The sequence below is a fragment of the Megascapheus bottae genome, chromosome 24 (genome assembly GCF_031878675.1).
Source record: "Megascapheus bottae isolate mThoBot1 chromosome 24, mThoBot2.hap1, whole genome shotgun sequence".
NCBI classification, from domain to species: Eukaryota; Metazoa; Chordata; class Mammalia; order Rodentia; family Geomyidae; genus Megascapheus; species Megascapheus bottae.
Window position 1 is genome coordinate 400,001 of NC_143532.1, and position 22,777 is coordinate 422,777.

The 22,777-nt window shown below is 58.2% G+C and overlaps 2 protein-coding genes, 1 non-coding gene and 2 pseudogenes across 4 annotated transcripts in view; 2 read left to right on the forward strand and 3 right to left on the reverse strand.

Moving 5' to 3' along the window:
- Cpne7 (copine 7) overlaps positions 1-8,191 on the reverse strand; it is a 13,218-nt gene extending 5,027 nt beyond the window's left edge. For both annotated transcript variants that reach the window (XM_090357101.1, XM_090357100.1), the window contains exons 1-10: positions 7,961-8,191; positions 6,421-6,603; positions 4,209-4,283; positions 3,990-4,064; positions 3,285-3,368; positions 2,684-2,773; positions 2,414-2,512; positions 1,695-1,781; positions 1,237-1,296; positions 334-467 (exon numbers count right to left, since the gene is read on the reverse strand). In XM_090357101.1, coding sequence (XP_090213227.1) covers positions 334-467; positions 1,237-1,296; positions 1,695-1,781; positions 2,414-2,512; positions 2,684-2,773; positions 3,285-3,368; positions 3,990-4,064; positions 4,209-4,283; positions 6,421-6,603; positions 7,961-8,128 — 1,055 coding nt within the window. In that variant the 5' untranslated portion in view covers positions 8,129-8,191. The remainder of the gene's footprint in view (positions 1-333; positions 468-1,236; positions 1,297-1,694; positions 1,782-2,413; positions 2,513-2,683; positions 2,774-3,284; positions 3,369-3,989; positions 4,065-4,208; positions 4,284-6,420; positions 6,604-7,960) is intronic.
- A 4,325-nt stretch (positions 8,192-12,516) lies between these two features.
- On the forward strand, positions 12,517-15,484 carry LOC150046738 (F-actin-capping protein subunit beta pseudogene; annotated as a pseudogene).
- A 1,028-nt stretch (positions 15,485-16,512) lies between these two features.
- Rpl13 (ribosomal protein L13) lies at positions 16,513-18,703 on the reverse strand. The gene is made up of 6 exons (XM_090357102.1): positions 18,626-18,703; positions 18,317-18,426; positions 18,078-18,219; positions 17,707-17,880; positions 17,118-17,174; positions 16,513-16,698 (listed from the first exon to the last, which is right to left on the reverse strand). The coding sequence occupies exons 2-6, from the start codon at positions 18,418-18,420 to the stop codon at positions 16,540-16,542; spliced, it is 636 nt and encodes a 211-aa protein (XP_090213228.1). The 5' UTR covers positions 18,421-18,426; positions 18,626-18,703; the 3' UTR covers positions 16,513-16,539.
- Positions 17,933-18,014, reverse strand: LOC150046740 (small nucleolar RNA MBII-202). The gene has a single exon (XR_016539587.1). It is a non-coding gene; the product is annotated as a small nucleolar RNA MBII-202 (small nucleolar RNA).
- Positions 18,704-20,291: 1,588 nt separating the features above from the next.
- On the forward strand, positions 20,292-20,401 carry LOC150046741 (small nucleolar RNA U13; annotated as a pseudogene).
- Positions 20,402-22,777: the final 2,376 nt, after the last annotated feature.

Consider the following 22,777-nt stretch of genomic DNA (forward strand, 5'->3'; position numbering starts at 1 on the left):
TGGCTGGGCACTCCCATCTCTGCGGCCTCCGTGGGCTGGTCTGCGGAGCCGGCTGCCAGGTGCCCTGGGCAGGCATCTGGCCCCCGCTCATACTAGCAGCCAAGGAGCAGGGGCAGCGCTGGCCACACTGGGTGCACGGATTCTAACCCCAGCCCACGAGGTCAGCTTAAGTGGCGAGTCTGGTCAGCATGCACTGACCCTCCACTCCTGCCTGAGCTCGACCAGGGACCTCTGACAAATGGACAGTTCTAACCCCAGGGGGCCTCACCCCACCTGGAGCCCCCCTGGAGGCCGCAGGCTGGACCCAGGACTGGGACGCCCACAGACCCGCACCTGTCATAGTCCTGGCAGACCTCGCCCACGGCCACCAGTGCCCGCAGGTACTCGTTGGGCTGGTAGGGGTTGATGTGGTGCAGGGAGCAGCTGTTGCGGGGGTCGCCGTTGGAGGCCGTGAAATCGATGGCCACCTGCAAGGTGACGGGAGTGGAACACCTGCACCCCTCCCCACCCGGCAGGGGCCCAGCTTCCCCACCGCACGGCAGGCCTGGCTGCCCCCTTGGGCCTGAGGGGTCTCCCCGGGTTCCTGCTGCCTCGGAGACTCCCTCGGCCCAGGCGGTGCGCTGCCCCCTCCCTTGCGAGGTCGGAGGTCGTCAGCACAAGCTCCTCGCAATGAGACTGGCCCATGGGGGACCCTCACTCATCTTCCCCGCCACCCCATCCTCTGCTGGCTCTGCTGGCCTGGGGTGGCCCCCATCCGTACACTGCTCTTAGGCCGCCCAGGCTGTGGCTCTGTCCACCGCTAGTCGGGGGCCTGCCCGGGGACGCCTGGCAGCAGCGTCTGCAGAAGCCTTTGCCGTGTTCTCTGCCCACTGCTGCCCAACGCTCCGCCAGCTGGAGATGCAGCTGTGGCACACGGGGCCCTGGCATCCTGATGCTTACTCCTGCTTTCCTTTCAGGCTTTTGCTGTCGCTATGGTTTTTCAGATCAGCCCTTGCTGCCACCTGCTGAGGGGGGCCGGGGAAGAGTCAGGAACCCCTGCATCCCGGTCCAGGTGTGACGGAGGGGAAGACTCCAGGGCCACGCGTGTGAGGGTCCCTGGGGAGGCTTGGGACTCTCACTGCCGTGGCCCTGGGGGCTGGCCAGAGTCCCCAAGGGTGTGGCCAGGCTGGTGGCCTCAGGGGGACAGTGCAGGGTGGGAACAGTGATCGGGGACGGCGCGGGGACGCTGTCACTCACGGTGCAGTGGATCTGGCAGCCGCCCATTATGTAGTCCAGGAAGGAGTGGACCCTGTGGAGCTTCCAGGCCATGGCGTCGGCAGGGCCCACCCAGGACCCCGGCCCCCAGGGAGCCGGGCCTCCTCAGGAGCCCTGTCTCTTCCTGGAGGTCTCCCTGGCCTCCCCCTCCCCACCTTGCACCTGCTCTCCCCACCTCCTTCTCCCCTCACGCCTTTCCCCCCAAACAGGGCTTCCTGACCCTTGGATAGGGTCCTCAAGGAACCAAGCAAAAGCACCCAGAGGAGCACCCTGTGGGGGCTTGGTCTGCCGGGATCACCACCCCTCCCTCCCCTTCCGGTCTGCAGGGATCACCACCCCTCCCTCCCCTTCCGGTCTGCAGGGATCACCACCCCTCCCTCCCCTTCCGGTCTGCAGGGATCACCACCCCTCCCCACCTTGGGGGCAGGGCCTCCCCTCACCTTCAGGTCTGCCAGGACCACCACCCCGGAATGCTTGTAGTTGCGCTTCTTCTGCTTGTACTTGGCATTCACACACTCCCACTGGGCCTGGGACAGGGACACGAAGAGACCACACATGGCAGCTGAGGACCCTCCCCATGGGGCCAGGAGACGCCTGGAAGTCTTGGGTCTGCATGTCGCCTCACCCCTGCCCTCAGAAACTCCCCACAGAGAATGCAGGGCCCAGGCTGTCTGTGGGAGCTGAGCAGCGTCCTGCCCACTTCTCAGGCGCATGGCTGGAGTACAGGTCGTGGATGGGAGCCCAGTGGTCAGAATATGGGCTAGACTGTGTACGTGGTGTGTCACTGTAAAACCCCTCTGGAGCCTGGAGACCTCGCCCGGGTGCCCAGGGCTCAGGGAGCAGGAAGGAGCCCAAGGAAACCTTCCAGCTGCAAAGCGCTGAACCAGCAACAAGAAGCTCCGGTCCCCCACTTTGTGGGCACAGGCATGCCCTTCGGAGCCGCCAGGCTCACGCTGGTTTGCACTCATGTGCCCTACTCTTATACCTCTGCCCGGCTTCCAACTCCCACTTTCAAAGAGCCCCCGACCCGCTTATTGGCCCCTTGAGGGTCTTCCTCCACATTACTGATCTCCCCACGGACGGAAGGACCGGCTGTGGTGCCTGTGGTCAGGACAGCACAGGGTCTGTCACAGAGGGGCCAGCCAACGCCAAGTCTCACCTGGCCCTCCTGAAAGGCCTTCTGCATCTCCTCGAAGGTGGTGGCGAAGTCCCCGATGAAGTCATGCTTCCCTCGGGAGTCGTAATCCCAGACCAGGCACTGGGAGACCAGGACCTTTAGCAGCCACCTCTGGCCTCAGGCCCCTTCAGCTCTGGTGATTGCTCACCACCTCCCTCCTTAATCCCTCCCCTGCCCTCAAACCCTGACCCCAAGAGGCCCCAGGGTCATCTGGAAGGATGGCTGCCTGGCCGGACCCCTGCCAGCCCCCACCTTCAGAGGGCGGGTCTCCTCACAGCTGCACAGGGAGTTGAGTGACACCTTGAAGGGCTCCCACACTGGGTTAAGGTTGTTTTTCACCACCTGGGGGCCAAGGAAAGACGCGCTCTGGTTGTAGACTCGGGGGGCTGGAGCCCAGGAGGCCTGGGGTCTTGACATGAGATGGGCAGCCTGAGCCACCCCTCCTCACCCAGGGGGCTGCTCCTCATTTCCCCAGACAGTGCCTGGAGGGGGACTCGGGTAGACGAGGCTCCAGGCAGGACCAGGAGGGCCTCCAGAGCCACCTCCAAATCTCATTCCTGTGGGCTGCCCTCAGGGCCGCCTGAGCTCTGAGACTCCTTAAATAGACTCTTTTTACTCAAATTGATTTGCTTCACAGCAAATCGATCTCTCTGCTTTCCCTTCAGGAAACAGGAAGTAGTCCTGAAACAATTATGAGGACGACAAAGCCACCATGCTGACTTGCTGCATCCAGCAGCACAAGTCCACCCTGCCTCCTCGCCCACTGGACGAGGAACCCACAGCCCTGGCCCACGGACGAAGGTAGGGTCTGTGCGGCCACCTCACCTGCCCCCACTGCGCGGGCCCCGCTCACCTCCGTCCTGTACACCAGCTGCTCACTTCCGTCATCATTAACCCGATACAGCTCCAGAAAGGGGTCCGACTTGCTGAAGAGGTCCTGGGGGACAGAATGGAGCGGGGAAGGCCGGCCACCGGCTCTGGGATCGAGCACAGCACTCTCACTTCTGTTCAGGCCCTTCAACTTCCAGCCTCAGTTTCCTCAGGCCCAGTGGGGAGAATGCCCACAGTCCTCCAGACGACCGGGGTCTTGTGGTTGGTCCCTGGCAGTCCTGGTGACCCCAGCCTGTCCCCGTCTCTGGTCCTGCGGGTCCCCTGTCCTGCTGCTTGTGTCTCACTGCTGTCTCCTCACTGGTGTCACCCTCCCTTGCTGGTCCCAACGCCGAGGGCTCCCCAGGTAGGCCACGCGGCACCATGCACCAGTGAGCCGGTGCAGCCTCAACACCGCCATCGCTTCCCTGGGCCACCAGCAACTGCCTTCTGTGCACACACCACGATGAAGGACAAAGCTGTCTGCATTGCCCCCACAACGGTGATGGTGGCAGCGGCACGGCTGTGACAATGATGCCAGCATGACCAGGCAGGCTGACGGCACATGCCCCGCAAGCCCACATGTGCCTGTCACAACACTCCTCTCGGAGGCCCGTGCCAAGGCCAGCGCGGGCAGCGGGCAGCCCTCGGTACAGCCTGACCTGCGGTGTCCCGGGCGCTCGGCCCTTACCTTATCATCCAGCTTCCTGGCCTGGAAGGACAGCTCCACATAGCCGTTGTTCCCAGAGATGTCCTCGGCGATCACCTGGTGGACAGGTGGCACAGTGGCCCTGGCTGGGCTGCCCCAGGGGCCTGGACTCCGCAGCTCTACAGGCCCCCTGCTCCTCTTGCACTGCGTCCCTCCCCCTCCCCCTCCCCCTCCCAGCAAGGAAGGGCAGGAAGGCCTCACCGTGATTGTGGACTTGCCAGCATTTCTGCCAAATTTCAGCAGCAGTGCACGTGTCATTTTCTTCTGAGCCACAATCTGTAAGCCAGGAAAGTCAAGCAAGGACTCAGGAGCAGGGGGTGTCCGGGCCCTACGGAGCCCTCAGCCATCCTCACCCATGCTCTCTCCCCACCAGGGTCAGCCCTGACCCGGCCTTCACGCCATGGACCCAGGTATCAACCACAGGAAGAGTGGTGGGTATGAGCAGGGGCTCTGAGCCCCCGCTGCCCCACCAACCCCAGGCTGCTCAGGAGCACAGAAGGGTCACTGCCCTGGCTTCTCAGCACCGGTCCCCAGCCCTATTCAGCAACTGCTCAGAGCCCCAAGCACTCCCTCCTCACAGCCTGCGGGCTGCAGTCCCAGCGGTGGGCCCTCCTGACACAGGCCAGGACTGTGCACAGCTAGTGCAGAGCAGGAGGCAGGGATGGAGTTGTTTGGACTCTTCCAGGCTCTTTGCCCTCCCAGAACTGTCTTCCTATGTCCCAGGAAGAACTGGTGGCTTTGTGAGGACAAGGGCACACACCCCTGGACACCATCGCCTTTAGACCCATGAGCCATGAGCCCCTCGTGGGCTGTGCCTGCAGGATGCCCGCGGCTGCTGGTACAGGGCCAATGGCCCTGCACTTGGCAAGTCAGCCAGGATGGCTGCGGAGCAGAACATTTGTGAATCCACTGATCCATATGTGCCTCTGGGTTCACATACATGTAGCCTGCCCAGATCATGGTACGTGTGTTCACATGTGTGTTCATGGGCGCATGGAAGCCAGGTGCCTCTGGCATCTCAGTCCTTAGCGAGTGACACGGGGACAGAAGAGGGTCTGAGGAAACCAGCTCTGGCTGGGCAGGATCGGGGATAATTCACAACCTTGTTTGTGAAGGAAGAATCCAACCTACCAAGAATGTGACGTGTGATTCAATACAAGAGCCTGAAGAACTGACAAAGCTCCATCAGTGCTGGCTGCTGAGGGAGAAGGGCTGGGAGGGGCGGAAACCTCTGATGGGGCAGGTGGGGGTCTACGGTCATGCAAATCAGTCAACCTCCACACTGTGTCTGGTCATTTTGTCGTATGTAAATTATCCTCAATGACAAAACTCATCCGGGGGCAAGCTGGAAAGTGTGACACATCAAACCTGGCAAGATGGGCATTCAATGTGCCTGTCATGCAAGGAGGAGAGGACCAAAGTGGGCACTGCCCTCGGATGGGACAGCATCCATCCCCCAGGCCCTGTCTCAGCAGGAAATGGAGCCTCTTCTGTGGTGCCTGGGATGGAACACAGAGCCGAACTGTACCAAGCGCAGAGACTTCTGTGCAGCTGTGCAAGGTGGATGTGCAGGGATGAGTTGCAAGACAGGGTATGTAGGGTATGTTGTAGTTATGTGATACGGTCTTGCTTTGTTGTTTCTCTCTCTCTCTCTCTCTCTCTCTCTCTCTCTCTCTCTCTCTCTCTCTCCTTCTTTCCTCTTTGTTTTACCATTTCTGGAGCTTGAACTCAGGGCCTGAGCCTTGGGCTTTCTCAACCACTAGGCCAAACTCCCAGCAAATGCCAAGAGTTTCTTAAGAACAAAGCTGCATGTTCATTTGCTCAAGTGAAGATACCTCTCTGGGATGATTCTGCCCAGAATTGGTAACACAGCAGGATGTTGGAAGCATAGCCATATGTCACTTAATTTGAAATTATGCATTAAAAATAATTAATAGCCGGGAGCATGACCTAGTGGTAGAGTGCTTGCCTAGCACGCATGAAGCCCTGGGTTTGATTCCTCAGCACCCCATACACAGAAAAAGCCAGAAGTGGCACTATGGCCCAAGAGCTGGAGTGCTAGCCTTGGGCAAAAGAGGCTCAAGGACAGTGTCCAGGCCCTGAGTTCAAGCCCCAGGACTGGCAACACAAAACACAAACAAAATCTAATAGAAAAGCTGAACATGGGGGATGTCCCAGGACTCGAGAAGCTCAAACAGGAGCTTGAATCTTGAGTTCAAAGCTCGCCTGGACCATCTAGTGGGACGCTGTCTTAAACAACCCAGAGGACCTAGTGAGTCCTTTGGTGAGGGGAGGAAGGCCGGGGCTGGGCAGAGTCTAGAAGCTCATCCCTGCAGCATCCCCAGGCACAGACAGCCCGGTCCCCACCCTCCCGGCCTCCAGGCCTCCCCGCCTCGAGGGGCTGGGTGCCCACCTGCCCCAAGGTGCACTCCATGCCTCCCAAAAAGTCGTCGTCCTGGTAGCTGAGCCCGCTGGGCCCGTGGGTGTCGAACACCTCGAAGCGCAGCTTCTGCACTTCCTCGAAGTAGTAGTCAACGGTGAAGACCTTGGAGAAGACTGGGTGCAGACAGCTCTTCACCACTTCCGTTCTGTCCACCTGCAAGCCGCAGCCGTGAGCCCCCCCGCGGCCCCCGCCCCATTCTGCCTCCTCTCCCACGCTGTCCTCCTTTTCCACCCCCTTCTCCGGAGCAGACACACACCCTGGCCGGCCAAAAGCTACAACTATTTGGTGCTGGCTTGTCTCCTGCCACGTCTGCGCGACCTCTTGGTTACAGAGGGGAACCGGGCTCCGAGGAGGGCCAAGTCCGCCCAGGACTCGGGTGGAGTCCGACCCCAGCCCCGGGCCGGGCAACCCTGGGTGGAGACCTTTCCCTACAAGACACGAGGGTACGCAGCCCCCTCCCTAGGGGAGCGAGGGGCGCACCAGCTCCTCCGGACTGACCTGCGCCCCCGGGGCGGCAGGGCCGGGCACCCCGTCTGCCCCTGGCCCCGCTCAGGGCCGAGCACCCCGCGTGCAGGCGGTGCTGAGGGGCCCACGGGGCAGCCCCAGACCTTCACGCCGAGGCCATGCTGCGGTCTCAGCCCTCGGCCCGGGGAGGCCAGCGGGTGTGGGCAGCACTGCCACCGCCCGCAGGGCCACGCCCGGGCCTCCGCCCTCCTCTCTGACCGCCTCGGCCCGAGCCCCGCGCTGCGCCCCGCTTCCGCGGCCCTGCCCGGACCCCCCGACCAGGGTCAGGGCCCGGGGCAGGGAGGCCCGTGTCCCGAGGGCCCCGGACACCCGCGGGGCGGGGGGGGGGGGTCCGTGCAGCGGCCACACGCGGGAAACTCGGGGACCGCTGCGGAGCCGGGTCCCCGCCCCCCGCGGCCGCCTGGCTCCCGCCGAGCCCCCACCCGCGCCTCTGCCGCGGGGGGCACTGGGCCGAGGCCCCATCCTGCGGCAGGCAGCGGTCCCGGGGCGCGGGGGTCCCCAGCCTGAGCCCGGCGCACCCCGGCCCTGCCCGCGCCCCTCTCCAGTCCAGTCCCTTCGTCCCCACCTCGGGCCTGAGCACCCCTTCCAGAACCTCCCCCTGGCCCCGCCGGAGCCTCCCGCGCGCGCAGGGCGCCCGGCCTGGGGTCCGCGCCCTGCCCGGGGTCCGCGCCCTGCCCCGGGGTCTGCGCCCAGCCTGGTGTCCGCGCCCAGCTCTGGGTCCGCGCCCTGCCCCCGGGGTCCGGGGGTCCGCGCCCAGCTCCGGGGTCCGCGCCCAGCTCCGGGGTCTGCGCCCAGCCCGGGGTCCGCTCGCATCTCCGGGGTCCGCGCCCAGCTCCGGGGTCCGCGCCCAGCCCGGGGTCCGGGGTCCGCGCCAAGCCCGGGGTCCGCGCCCTGCCCCCGGGGTCCGGGGGTCCGCGCGCATCTCTGGGGTCCGCGCCCAGCCGGGGTCCGGGGTCCGCGCCCAGCCCGGGTCCGCGCAGCCCACCTGCACCCACTCGCCGTGCGCCTGTTGCAGCAGCACCACGCTGGGGTCCGACTTGGTGAGGGGGTCGCGGTCCAGCAGGTGCCGGCAGCTGAGCCGCAGCTCCACCTTCGAGGCGCAGGGCGCCGGCACCGCCCCGGGGCCCGCCCGGCGCTCGCAGCCCGCGCTCATGACACCCGCGCCGGGCCCGGCCCGCGCCTCCGCCGCCCGAGCAATGGTGGACGGACGGGCCGGGCGTGGCCGCGCTTCCCGCACGCCCGCCGTCGCGGACACACGTGGCCGGGGACTGCGGGGCGGGGACTGCGGGGTGGGAGGGGGCGGGCGCCGGGGAGGAGGGGGCGCGGCGGGCGCGGCTCCGAGTCCGGACCCCTAGACGGGGTGTCCCCGCCCCGGGACACGGGGATCTCTCCGGGCACCGAGGGGAACTCCAGGCCCGGCCACCCGGACGACGGGAGCCGGCGGGCGCGCCGCGCGTGCCGGACGCCCGGGCCTGGGGCGCAGTGGCCTGAGGCCCGATTGTGCCATCCCCAGGCGGGGCGGCCCTGCCCTCCCGCCCCTCCCCGAGCTCTGTCCCCTGGCCTGACCGGGGGAGCCCAGGGGCCGAGGGACCCAGGGCTCAGCGTCGAGTCCCCACACCGCCGAGACCTGGGGGTCGGGCAGCCCCGACCCAGGAGAAGCCTAGGCCCGCGCATGGCCCCGGAGACCAGGGCGCAGAGCGCCCGGGACAGGAGGGGAGACCAGGCCCCTCATCGCCCCTGTGACTGCCAGGCTCTCCAGGCCGCTTGCCGAGCGTTCTGGGCCCTCCCCTCCCTCGCCCTGCCCAGCTGCAAGGCGGCTTCCACCGCCCCAGCCCCAGGCCAGGCCTCCCCGCAGAGGCAGAGGCCGCTCCTGGGCCGGCGGTCTGGCTCCCTGTGGAGTCAGGATCTGGTAGTGGCTTTCCATTCCCGGGGCCCCAAGCGCCCGAATCACATACTCACCTCTGAGCCCCTCCACAGGAGGTGGAGATGAAGAATCTGGGCAAGAGACCAGGATAGGGGTGAACTGGACCCCAGAGCCCTTGGTCTCCTCCCCAGCAGGGCTCAAGGCCACCAGGCTTAGGCCCCTGTCACCGCAGCAGACTTCCAGCCCGACACCAGCTGAGGCCCCTCCGGCCGGGCAGCTCTGCTTCCTGCCCCATGTGGACATGCTGGACTCTGCCGGGCTGCGTCCACCGCGGGGCTCAGCTACACAGCAGGCCTATTTTATAGGTCCAAAAGTTTAAAGGGCAGGGTGCAGTGGCTCACACCTGTCCTCCTAGCTACTCAAGAGGCTGAGATCTGAGGATCAAGGTTCAAAGCCAGCCGGGGCACAACAAGGACCTGAGACTCTCATCTCCAATTAACCTCTAGAAAATGGGAAATGGGGCTTGGCTCAAGGGAAGGGTGGTAGCCTGGAGCTGAAGAGCACAGGGATGGTGCCCAGGCCCAGTTCAAGCCCCACGACCAAAAAAAAACAAAAAAAACAAAAACAAAAAATTAAAGGCATCAAAAAGTTCAGCAAGGTCAGAAATGGTACTGTAGTTCAATTGGTAGACCCTAGGCCCTGAGTTCAAGTCCCAGGACAGGCAAAAAAAAAAAAAAAAAAGAATATCATAGACTTTCCTGCTTAGGCTGGCTTTGAACCTTGTTCCTCAGATTTCAGCCTCCTGAGTAGCTAGCATTACAGGTGCGACTTGATTAGCTTCTTCTTTTTTTTTTTTTTTTGCCAGTCCTGGGCTTGAGCTCAGGGTCTGAGCACTGTTCTTGGACTTTCTCAAGGCTAGAGCTCCACCACTTGAGCCTCAGCACCACTTCTGGCTTTTTTCCATGTATGTGGTAGCAAGGAACCAAACCTGGCTCTTCGTGCATGCTAAGCAAGCACTCTATCACTAGGCCAAACTCCCGGCCCTTGATTAGCTTTTTATAACAGATGTCTCTGACCCTCGTCACACCTGAAGTGACTCGCTATAGTTTTATGGCTTAAATCAAGAATGTCCCCCATAGGCTCACATGTGAAAGGCCTGGACTCCAGCTGGTAGCTCTATTTTGGAAGGGCCTGGAAACTGCCGGGGATGGGACTGGCTGGGGAAGTAGGTCACTGAGAGCATGCCTTTGAAGGCTATATTTGAAGGCCATCCTTGGTTGCTGGCTCCTTTCTCACTTCCTCTGTCCACCAGGAGGCAGACAGCCCCCCACCCCACCTGCGAGCTCCTGCCGCCATGGTGAAACGGTGAGCCTAGACAACTTTCGGCTTCCCGGGTGTTTATGATGTTCTCTTCACCATACAGAACAGTGGAGCTAGAGTATGCTCTGACACCTCTGGAACCATGAGCCTAGACAACTTTCTGCTCCCCTGTTGTTTATACCAAGTACTTAGTTGCTGTTGCTGTGGCAACTAAATTCTGTCGAGTCAAACAGGAGCTGTCTGCCTGCCAAAAGACCGCCTGTTCTCCCCTCATAGTCAAGTCCCTGCCCTTCCACTGTGCCTGGCACACAGCTTGTACTCTATGAATGCTTTTTGCTTGTGGTGCTGGAGCTTAAACCCAGGCCTTTTACATGACAGGCAAATGCTCAGTACTCTACACTCTGACCTCCCAGGGCTTCACGGCTTCTTTTCAGGGCTATGCTTCATCCTTTGCTTTGTCTTATTTTCTGTCAAAAGCTGTGAAAGGCCCCTGGGGGGAACAACTCATGGAGTCCCTCTGCCCCTAACCAAGGGCAGACTACTCAGATGCTTCAAGATCACAAATTGTAGGAAGAGTCAACCAGTGACATCCTTGTTATGAAAAGCCTGCTTTCCTGGCTCCTGTACCACTGCACACAGAACCCTTCCTTCTGGCCAACTCCTACCTAACTTTCATGGCCAAGGCAAATCTTTTTTTTTTTTTTTTTTTTTGGCCGGTCCTGGGCTTGAGCTCAGGGCCTGAGCACTGTCCTTGGGCTTTCTCAAGGCTGGAGCTCTACCACTTGAGCCTCAGCACCACTTCCGGCTTTTTTTCCATATGTGGTACCGAGGAATCGGACCCGGGTCTTCATGCATGCTAGGCAAGCACTTTAATCACTAGGCCAAACTCCCGGCCCTATTCCTGGCATTTTTCTATGTATGTGGTACCGAGGAATTGAACCCGGGTCTTCATGCATGCCAGGCAAGCACTCTACCACTAGGCCACACTCCCGGCCCCCAAGTCAACCTTGTACCCAAAGTCCCTCCTTGGGCTCTGGGCTGATAGCTCCACATCACTCAGTCCCATTTATCTGGAATTGTACTGCCTATGGACTCGTTCACCCTTGACTAAAGTTCATCAAGGCCTCAGATAGTTCCAAGATGACTTCCAGCCCAGAGGCTGAGCCATCAGATACCAGGCAAATGTACAAAGGTTTGAATCGGGGAAGATCGATGAGGCTGTTTCCTGTTCCCCAGTCTGCCATCATCACATCCCCATCCCTGTCTCCCAATCTGCCTGGTGACACGGCCCCACCCTGCCTGGGCTCCCTGAGCCAGACCCTCTTACCCGCCTGGGCTCCCTGAGCCAGACCCTCTTACCCGCCTGGGCTCCCTGAGCCAGACCCTCTTACCCGCCTGGGCTCCCTGAGCCAGACCCTCTTACCCGCCTGGGCTGCCTGAGCCAGACCCTCTGTGCCCAGATCCAGACACAGTCCATCTTGGGGACGCCAGATGCAGACAGACTCTGAACCACTGTCCCCACTCTTCTTTCCTTCCTGACCAGCAATGTGCCCAGCCCTTATGGCTGCTTCTTGGGTCCCCACTGCCCCTTGAAGATCCACTTGTCAGTGCACCTGGACCTCTACTACCCTGCCTGGCAGTCTCTCTGGACCTCACTGTCTTTCTCCCCGGCCATGTCCACGCTGGCTGTGGTGTGGCTAGGGATGTGGGAGGGCGATGTGTGCCGTGGCTGTGATAGGATGTGGGAATGTGGCGTCCACTGTGCTGAGATGTCACATGGACGTGGGAAGGTGGCATCTACTGTGGCCGTGAGAAGGTGGTAGGCCACAGACTGTCATGTATCCTACATGCCAAAATGAATAGGGCTATATGGTCTCAGACCTGAACCTTCAAACTGCAGCAAGTAGACCTGTCTTCACTCTGTGTGGCTGGGCACTTCCTTCTAGCTAACACCTTGTCCCCTGCCTCACTCTCCCGATGCCACCAGACACAGAGGCACTGTGCCTGAGAGGGCCGGGAACGCCTGGCTAATAGGGTCTGAATTACAAGGAAGATTAGGCCCACAGGGTTTCAGGCTGACAGGGATTTCAGGCTGTACCCAAGCTTGGTCCACCTGTGCCCTCTGGAGGCGGCTGTGAGTCACTGCCTTCTAAGCCTGTGCACTGGGGCCTTCAGGAGGCCAAGTGTGTGGGGGGTGGAGATCTCAGTCTCTCATGGGGACCCAACCATGGGGGCGTTAGCTTCTATGCGTAACAAATTGGTCAAAACCCAGCAACAGACTCCTGGGCACGGGGGGAAGTGGAAGCGCTGGGCCCTGCGGGGGGAGAGTCACCGCCGGGGCCGCCGCCGCCGCCACCATGAGTGATCAGCAGCTGGACTGTGCCTTGGACCTAATGAGGCGCCTGCGCCACAGCACATCGAGAAAAACCTCAAGACCTGCTTGACCTGGTCCCCAGCCTGGGGGACGATCTCCTGTCCTCTGTTGGCCAGCCACTGAAAACCGCCAGGACCAGGGCAGGGATTCACAACGGAGACGGGATTCGTACAGGTCGCCTGGAGTAACAAGCGTGACCCTCCTTTGGGAGACGGGCCATGCCATCCGCTCGCCATCCGCTCGCCGGAGGAAGCTGGAGGTGGAAGCCAACAATGCCTTTGACCAGGACCGAGACCTGTATTTTGAAGGCGGCATCTCGTCTGTCTACCTCTGGGATCTGGATCATGGCTTTGCTGGAGTAATTCTCATAAAGAAGGCTGGAGATGGATCGAAGAAGATCGAGGCTGCTGGGACTCCACTCACGTGGTGGAGGTGGCCGCAGTGCCCATCGCAAGTTGACCTCCACGGTGGTGCTGTGGCTCGGGCACCGTGAGCCTGGGAGGCAGCCTCACCAGACAGATGGAGAAAGACGAAACTGTAAGCCATGCTCTCCACACAGAGCCAGTGCCGGGCGCCTGGTCGAGGATAGGAAAATAAAATCAGAAGTACGCTGAGGGAGATCGACTTTGGAAGAACAAAGGAGATTGTCAACGGGCTGAGGTCTGCGCAGACGACAAATCAAAACAAGAAGCGCTGAAGAACAACCTGGCGGAGAGCAGCAGAGTTAAATCTCTGCTGGGCGCCAACCCACATGCCACGCACTTGTTAGATTCCTTTCCCTTCCCATGGCCCTCCCCTCCCCTCCTCCCTTCTCCCCTCCCCCCCTCCTCCCAGTCACATAACAACTGCATCAACAACCGCACAGCCCCACCCCTCCCCAGAATAAACGCATAGCCCCTCCTCCAGATCCGGGCCTGCTTCTCACCACGTCCCCATAAAAACGCAGTGTGTGTGTGTGTGTGTGTGTGTGTGTGTGTGTGTGTGTGTGTATGTGTGTGTGTGTGTGTGTGTGTGTGTGTGTGTGTCTGGGCTCCCCCCTCCATTTACAGGCATAAATCATTGTCAGCACACCCTCCCTCTCACCTTTTTGTTACATTGGTGTAAAAAATGTAAAACAAAAAAATTTTATGAAATAACTGTGGTGTGTGAAAGACGAAAACTGGAAATCTGTTCCACGTGTGTTTGGGAGTTGCTTGGGGTTGGGGCTGGGGGCCAGGGACAGCTCTGGAGGAAGAGGGGCGCCCTCGGCCCTGCCCTGAGCAGGGGCCTGGCCCGGAGGCCGCGGTGAGGGGGGCTGACGACTGTCTGCTCTTTTGGCCAGGTGCTTTTCTGTCAATTTTTTTTTTTTGCCAGTCCTGGACTTAAGCTCAGGGCCTGGGCACTGTCCTTGGATTTTTCTCAAGGCTAGAGCTCTACCACTTGAGCCTCAGCACCATGTCCGGCTTTTTCAAAGTATGTGGTACCAAGGAATCGAACCTGGGTCTTCGTGCATGCTAGGCAAGTGCTCTACCACTAGGCCAAACTCCCGGCCCCTTTTCTGTCAATTTTTATGGAATGCAAAAGGAGTTTTTTGTTTTGTTTTTTTTTGTAAAGCTTAAACAACAACAAAAAATCTACACCTTATACTTGAGCCTCCATACTTTAAAAAAAAAGGAATAAAAAGAATAAAAAGAAATAAATAAAAAGAAACTGGGGGGCCGGGAGTTTGGCCTAGTGGTTAAAGTGCTTGCCTAGCATGCATGAAGACCCGGGTTCCATTCCTCGGTACCACATACATAGATAAAAGCCAGAAGTGGTGCTGAGGCTCAAGTGGTAGAGCTCTAACCTTGAGAAAGTCCAAGGACAGTGCTCAGGCCCTGAGCTCAAGCCCAGGACTGGGAAAAAAAAAAAAAAAAAGAAAAAAAAAAACAACAAAAAAAAGAAACTGGGACACAGAAAAAAAAAAAAGAAAAACCAGCAACAGACACCCAAGGTGCTATATCAGCCAGCAGTGACATTAACCACCTCCCAGTGGGGTGCTAGGACCCTGCCCTTGGCTTGAGCTCTAGACAGTGGGAGAGGGTCTGCTTCCAGGATCCTCTCACATGAGCTGTGTGTCAGTTCCTGGGATGGGCTGCCTCTGTGGTTGCTTTCTCAGGCAAGCTGTAAGCAAAGGAGAGGAAGGAGAGGGAGAGAGAGAGGAAAGGAAGTGTGTGGGGGGAAATAGGGGCAGAGGAAGAGGCAGAAAGGATGAGGAGAGAGGAAAAAATTAGGGAGGAAAAGGGAGAGACAGGGGAAAAATGAGGAGAGGAAGAAGGATAAAGGAATAGAGGAAGAAGAGGGAGAGAGATAAAGCTTACGACAGCAGCAGCCATTGCCTGGCTGGTCTGGCCCACCAGTGGGGAGGGGCTCACAGGGCTGAACACTGGCATGACCGCTGGCATGGAAGCAGTGGCTGCCAGGCACAAGACTCTAGTCCTGTGGCATGGTGGCAGGCAGGGGGTGTCCACGTTTCTTGCCAGGCTGGGCTGGCTGACATCCTGGTTCATTAGCTTGGCTTGTATGGGGCTTTAATGGAATTATGGGCAAGGGCTTCAAGGATGAGGCGCTATCATGCTCCTCCATTCTCCCTTCCCTGGGAGCAACAGAGGGAATTCTCTGGAAGGCAGACTGGGCAGGACTGGTTACACTATAACATTACATGTCTTTCCCACCATGTTCCTGGGAATCTACCTGCAGATGTGGAAACTGAGGCTGGAAAGCAGACAAGGCTTAGCAAAGGCCCCAGTTGCAAGGGGCCGTGTGGATATGGGGCATGTGTCTCTCCTGTGTCCTGTGCCATGCACGGGCCATTCCCTTCGCAGGAGCCTCCTCTGCAGGCTGTGTACAGCTGGCCACTTCCACTCGGGGCCTCCCGTGTGGCCTTGGTGGTCACCGGAGGCTGTACGGAGCTGCTCATGTTCCTCCACTAGACTGTATGGACCAAAGCTCCATGAGGGTCGAGTTTTCACTTAAGAGTCTAGGGCTGTGCGGCCTTCCAGCCCGGGACTCCATCCTCTGCACCCAGTTAGGCGGCTGCTGGCAAGCACACCGGCTCCCCTCATCCTCTGCGAGCACAGGTGTGGCAAGGCTGAGCCAGCACTGGTGTTTCAAGGTCTTTGCCTAAGCAGTCAGAGGCGTGGGGGGCGGGAACTGAGCTCTGCTGTAGGATTGGGCACATACCACTTATTGAAGGTCTTCTCTGGACAGCTACTCCTCCACCCCTTCCTTAAGTGTTCTGCACCCTCCCCGTGTTACCTGACCACAGCAGGCCATCCCACACTCATGGAGAGCACCACACAAGGAGCCATCTTCTAATACGTGAGCTGGAACAGAAGCCAGCAGGCATCACATAGGTGTACGGATGTGGAAATGTAAATACCGCACTGGTTAATAAAGATCTACACCTGGTAACACTGGAGTTTCCAGACAGTAACACAAGCCTTGGCTCTTGAAAGCACCCTCTGGGGCTGTGATGGCCATGTACACCAAGTAGGCCGAGCATCTCAGACGCAACTCAGGTTTAATCCACCTCTGGACAGGGGGAGACCACTAGGACTCCAGCCGCACTGGACCATGAGGCAGACCAGACAGCCAGAGGTCACTTCACCAGTGCCAAGATGCATATGCAGGATAAGGGAGGCTCTCTGTGCAAGTGAGGTCCCGAGGCACCTGAATTAACGGAAAATAAAAACTACTCTTGCTAGCTCAGCCAGGCACCAGTGGTTCAGGCCTATAATCCCAGTAACCAGGAGGCTGAGATCTGAGGATCTTGATTTAGAGCCAACGCAAAAGACTCATTTGGAAATAAGGGATGGCACCCAGGTCCCAAGTTCAAGTCCTGCAACTGACAAAACAACTCACTCTACATCTGAGGTGGAGCTCAGTGGTCATGTAATACCTGGCTGAGAACAGTGTGATGATCCTCAGAACACCAAAAAAAGCAACTACACTCGAGGGCTTATTATTACAATATTCCAATATACTTTTATTTTTTCTTTTCAACATCCTGTTCTGCAGCTTCCTTGGCCCTTTTAGCTCGGATGCCGAAGAGCCGGGCGTTGGCCCGAGCCATGCGAAGACTGGCAAAAGCCTTGAAGTTCTTCTCTTCCTCTGTGATAGGTCTCGCTTTCTCCTTCTTGTAGACCTGGGGGAAGGAGAGGGGCCAAGTCACTGCATAGCAGACGTATAACTTTCAAGACACCCCTCAAAACCGAGAATCATGCCTTGCAGATTTAAGAACACCCCCCACACTAAACTTGGCTTTTCCGTTGTAATAACAAATTTTTCAGAAAGGAAAAAAAAAATGAATCCAAAGCACAGTGTTTTGGGAAGTGTCAGATCACCTGCCATTTGATGGGCAAACCAGAGGTCAACACTACATCACTGCAGGCCTGGGCATCCACAATGCTATGATAATGACTCAGAATGGGGATGAGGACTGAGGATTTCTCAAAGGGGAGGGAGGCAAGGGCCTTTGCCACCCCTCAGAATTAGGTACCCTGTCCACCCCCAATCTTGTCTAGGGCATCAAAACGGGGCCAGAACAAACCACAGTGCACTTACATTGCGGATGGGCATCACCGGTCCTGTCAGCTGGGTGGCCAATTTGAGTTCTTCAGCCTGTTTGTGTTAATGCATCAAGTGAGTCCACTTTCACTTGCAAAGGCCTTCAACGTTTTTTACTCGCCCCCCACCGCACCCTGCATCTTTGCTCCTGAGACACTGCTGCCTACTCCTGCACACAACTAGAGTATTACACAGAGCTCGATAAAATTATGCTGTGCCCTGTTCACAAAATGCCCAGGGAAATGCTCAGTCTCTCTCTGGAGCCGCACATAAAGGACACAGACCACTGTCAGTGGGTCTCCTAGGAGGGGTATTTTTGAGCATAAGAAATTTAAGGGCAAATGGCATCAACGACAAAATGCTGGTTCCAGACCAGGCAGCTACAGCCATTATAAAACAGAGAAGCATCACAGGGCCGGTTGGCAGCACCATCTGCCGCCCCATCTACAGGATAGTAACAAGAGAGGAAAGGCTGCAGGTACATGTTTTTCTTTGGTCCCCAGGTCCACCCACAAAACGCTATTGCTTCTAAACCTAGATTCCTATGTAGTTCCCACTCCATCAGGCCTGGCACTAAAGCACTCACAGAGCTGTCTCCCTTCTTAGGGGCCGAGGGCTTCCTGGGGAAGAGGAGGAGCTTGGAGCGGTACTCCTTCAGTCGCTGCACGTTGGCCTGCAGGGACTCAGTGGATTTGTTCCGCCTTCTTGGGTCTACGGAGATGCCAATGGTTCGTGCCATCTTTTTGTGGATGCCGGCCACCTGCCCAGGAAGAATGGATGAAGGCCCGCGGAGCCTCTGCTCTGCAGACCCCAGTGGCAAGGCCCAGTGTCAGATGGAAAAGGGTTCAAAGCACTTTCATCAGCGAGGTGCAGCGATTCCGGAGAATGTCATCATTCCACCGAGCGCGAGGGGTAACCCCGGTGCCATCCCCTCAAGGCAGCCCCGCCCAGACTCACCCGCAGCTCCTCCAGGCTGAAGCCCCTGCCCGCTCGGACCTTGGTGTGGTACCTCACCGTGGGGCACCTGACTATAGGCCGGATGGGGCCGGACGCGGGGCGCGGGGCGATGCGTCGCGCCTTGGCCTGCCGAGCCTTGCGTCTGGGAAAGGAAAGTACAGCGCGTCGTGTCCACCCTCCCCGTCCAGAGGCCGCGGCCCCGCGCGCCCCCCGCACGGCCCCGCGCGCCCGCCGCGCACCTGCGGATCTTCCGGGCCGGCTGGTTAAACCAGGTGGCCACGCGCCGCTGCCAGTCCTTGTGGAAGTGGGGCTTCAGGATCATGCCATTCCGGCTGGGCGCCATGGCTGCCTAGGGTCGGGAAAGGAGGATGAAGATCTGCGCCCCGCGTCCGCGGCCGAGCCCCCCCGCCCGAGCCCCGGCCCGACGCCATCGCGGGCAGCGAGGAGGCCCCTCCGTGGACGCGCGGGGGGCAGCGGCCGGCCGATGGCGGCGGATGGCGGCGGATGGAGCCGGAGGAGGCCCAGACGCGGCGGGCGGACGGACTCACCTCCTGTACGGGAGAACCGCCGAGCGGAAAGGACCTGCGCCGCAAAGCACCACGGGGTAGTCGAGGGCCCGGCCAATCAGAAGCGCCAGCGCATTCTGACCAATCAGCGTAAAGAAGGGCGGACGTGACGCAGAGCAGCGCCGACGTCGCCGCCGGCTGCGGCCGGGACGCCGCGGGGTGGCCGCGCGCGCGGCGGTCTCCGGGCGGAGGGGGCGCGGGGCCCGGGCTCCGCGGTTCCGGGGGGGCCTGAGCGGGCCCGACGCACGCCCGCAGCCCTGCCTGCCCGGAGGACGGACGGTCCCGGCTCGAGGCCGCCGGAGCGGGGCGGCTCACGCCCGCTCTGCACTGAGACGCGGCTCCGCTCTGCTTGGCTTTGATGATGCTGATCGCGGGCCTGGAACGCGGGGCCTGGGCCCTGCCCCTGGGCTCTTCAGCTCCAGGCCACCGCCCTCCCCTGGAGCCCCTGCGCCTCCGGTGCCCGGCTCTCAGCCTGCCGAGGAGCCGGGAGGACAGGGGCGAGCCACTGACGACTGGCTGTGATTCTCTTTCTCCAGTGATAGAGCGAGGGATAAAGCCGAGGGACAGCGCGCAGGCTCGGCGTTCACGCCCAGGAAGGCCTGCGGGGGGTTGACTAGACCTGGAATCTCATGGCCTCTTCTCCCCAGCCGGCTTCTTACCAGATTCCTCCACGTGCAGCTCCCTGAGTAGCTGTGGTTACTTTGAGCCATAGGCATTCAGCCAGGCATGCTAATTTTTGCTATCAGTGTTTGCTCACTGTGGCTGGATGATGGACTCGTCTAAGAAAGCCAAACTAGAGCTGGAGTTCAAGCCCGACTAATGGGTTGGTGTGTAACCTAATTCAGGGAAACAACGTGTCATAAAAGTAATAATGATGGGGCCGGGAGTGTGGCCTGGTGGTAGAGTGCTCGCCTAGCATGCACGAAGACCCGGGTTCGATTCCTCAGTACCACGTATATAGAAAAAAGCCAGAAATGGTGCTGATATTCAAGTGGTAGAGCTCTAACTTTGAGAAAATGCAAGGACAGTGCTCAGGCCCTGAGCTCAAGCCCAGGACTGGCAAAAAAAAAAAAAATAATGAAGCCGAGTCAGGGTTATGCCTGTAATCCTAACTTTTCAGGAGGCTGAGATCTCTGGATCACAGTTCAAAGCCAGCCCGGGACTTATCACCAATTAACCTCTGAAAAACCAGAAGTGTTTCTGTGACTGCTAAGGTTAGGACGGTAGCCTTGAACTGAAGAGTTCAAGGACAATGCCCAGGGTAGGGCACAAGCCTTGAGCCGAAGAGCTCAGGGACAGCACCCAGGCCCAGAGTTCAAGCCCCATGACCCACAAAAAAAAAAAATCAGGCTGGGAGTGTGGCCAAATGGTAGAATGCTTGCCTAGCATGCATGTGAAGCCTTGGGTGCCATTCCTCAGGACTGCGTACACAGAAAAAGCCGGAAGTGGTGCTGTGGTTCAACTAGTAGAATGCTGGCCTTCAGAAAGTCCAAGGACAGTGCTCAGGCCCTGAGTTCAAGCCCCAGGACCCCCCTCCCCCCCTCCTCACAAACAGCTTTCCAAAGTCATGGCTTGTGGCCTATACACAAATAGGGCTGTTTAAAATGTCTGCACTATGAGAAATTCTAATGTCAGAAAAAAGGCACAAATTCTTTTTCAGTTCATAAGCATCATGATTGTTTTCGTGTGCTTGTGTGAATGGGCCTCCTTCTAAGCCTTGTTTCATTGTTTTGATGTGGGCACATTACCAGTCTAATGTAGACAAAAAAATCTGAAGCAATAATGTTTGCTTATGAGCATAGTAGACCCTAGAGATGTTCAAGTTGTATGACTTTGGAATTCTAGTCCATGTTTTTCTTTTTGTATCCTCTAATTACTGTCGGGGCTTTTGGAGAAAGGCGTTACAATATGTACTTAAAGACCATGTATGGGGTGCTGGTTTCTCATGTCTTTAATCCTAGCTACTCTGGAGGCTGAGATCTGAGGATCACAGTTCAAAAACACCCTGGGCCTAAAAGTCCATGAGACTGTTTTCTTTCCTTTCCCCCCACCCCCCCAGATTGCTTTTTTTTTTTTTTTGCCAGTCCTGGGCTTGAGCTCAGGGCCTGAGCACTGTCCTTGGACTTTCTCAAGGCTAGAGCTCTACCACTTGAGCCTCAGCTTTTTTCTATGTATGTGGTGCCGAGGAATCGAACCTGGGTCTTCATGCATGCTAGGCAAGCACTTTAACCACTAGGCCAAACTCCCGGCCCCCCCAGATTGCTTTTAATAGGACTTGAGACTTTTTTTTTTTTGCCAGTCTTGGGCTTAAGCTCAGGGCCTGAGCACTATCCTTGGATTTTTCTCAAGGCTAGAACTCTACCACTTGAGCCTCAGCACCACTTCTGGCTTTTTCTAAGTATGTGGTACCAAGGAATCAAACCCAGGTCTTTGTGCATGCTAGGCAAGCACTCTACCACTAGGCCAAACTCCAGCCCCATGAGACTGTTTTCTAAACACCAGAAAACTGGAAGTGGTGCTGTGGCTCAGTGCAGTAGAGTGCTACCCTTGAGCTGAAGAGCTCAGGGACAAAAGACTATGTGTGTGGTTTGGCTCTGATGGGTCCCACCTAAAATTCTAGCTGTTCAGGAAGCTGAGCACTGAAGATTGTGATTCTAAGTCCACCCAGAGAAAGAAATGCCAGTCTTATGTCTAATTAACCAATACAAATCTGACAGTGGAGGTTTGGCTCAAGTGAGTGCCAGCCTTTGAAGTTCTGTTTGAACCCCAGTACTAGCACACACTCTCCAAAAGACCATGTGCTTTTCTCTAAAGGGATGTCAACAAGAAGGTAGATCACAAAAGGTGAAATCGGCAGGGGGGCGGGGGGGAGGGGAGTTTGGCCTAGTGGTAAAGTGCTTGCCTAGAATGCACAAAGCCCTGGGTTTGATTCCTTGGTACCGTATAAGCAGAAAAACCTAGATGTGGTGCTGTGGCTCAAATGGTAGAGTGCTAGCGTTGAGAAAGCTCACGGACAGTGCCCAGGCCCTAAATTCAAGCCTAGGATTGTCTCCCTTCCCTCCAAAAAGGTGTAATGAGGCTTCACTGTGTCCACTCAGCTGCCCAGAGGATAGAGTCAGGACTGAGCCTGGCTTCTCTGTGACCCCAGCATGGACCACCCAGGACAGCCCCTCACCTCCAGAACCTTAGCAGTATGGGGTGTGTTATGGCTGAGGCACAAAATTGGCTGTTATTTTTGTAATGAAATCTTCTGCAGCCCAGGATGGCCTTCCTGAAAAGCAGACACAGGCCATCCCAGTGGGTAAGAATGCCATGTCCACTTTAGAGCAGTTACAGACAAAGAATCCCCCCTCCCACCAGGTGCTCATCTTTGGGAACCAAGGCTAAGGCCCAAGTGTCCTTTGTCAATTCCCTAGAGCTGCTCAGGCACCTGCCCTATGCCCCAGCACTGAGTGTTGGCTCCACAAGAAGACCCTTGGCTTCTAAGTGATGGCACCCACACTCTGCGCCCTCCCTGCCACTGCACAGGGAGGACAGAGGTGCTCTGGGCAGGAGCTATGACCAGGTGAGGGTCTGGGGCTCACCAGGGCACTTGGCCCTTTTGTGGCCTGGGCCCAGATTCCTACAGAAGGGGTTGTTACTTGTGCAGCTGCTCACAGTATAAATTGAGAATTGTGACTGGACAAACCTGGCCAGGGTTTGTGCGGTATAAATGTAGATTCTCCCATCACACAGTAGGTCAGTGGACTATCACAGTTTTCAGGGCAATCAAAACAGAGGAGTCCCTAAGGCAGTAGGATGGCAGGGGAGAAGCAGTAGGTGGCAGTATTTGAATCCAATCCCCTAGGGCTCAGTGCCTTGTCCTCCTCCTCTGGTCCTTAGAAGAGCTAACACAGGAGGAAGGCAGTGGGCTCAGAGGCCCTTTCATCCCAGCCCAGTTAGCATTCTGAGGGAGACACAGACTCAAGTCTCAGGCAGGAACCTGCAGCTGTTCAGTTTGAGGTGGGAGGGATCTACATAGCCAGGTGTGGATGGAAACACTGTATAAACCCTGAACTACATACACACTCCAGCTCTCTGTACAATAGTAACAGTGCTGACAGTCTTCCCCACAGGGGAAAGTGATGCATAAAT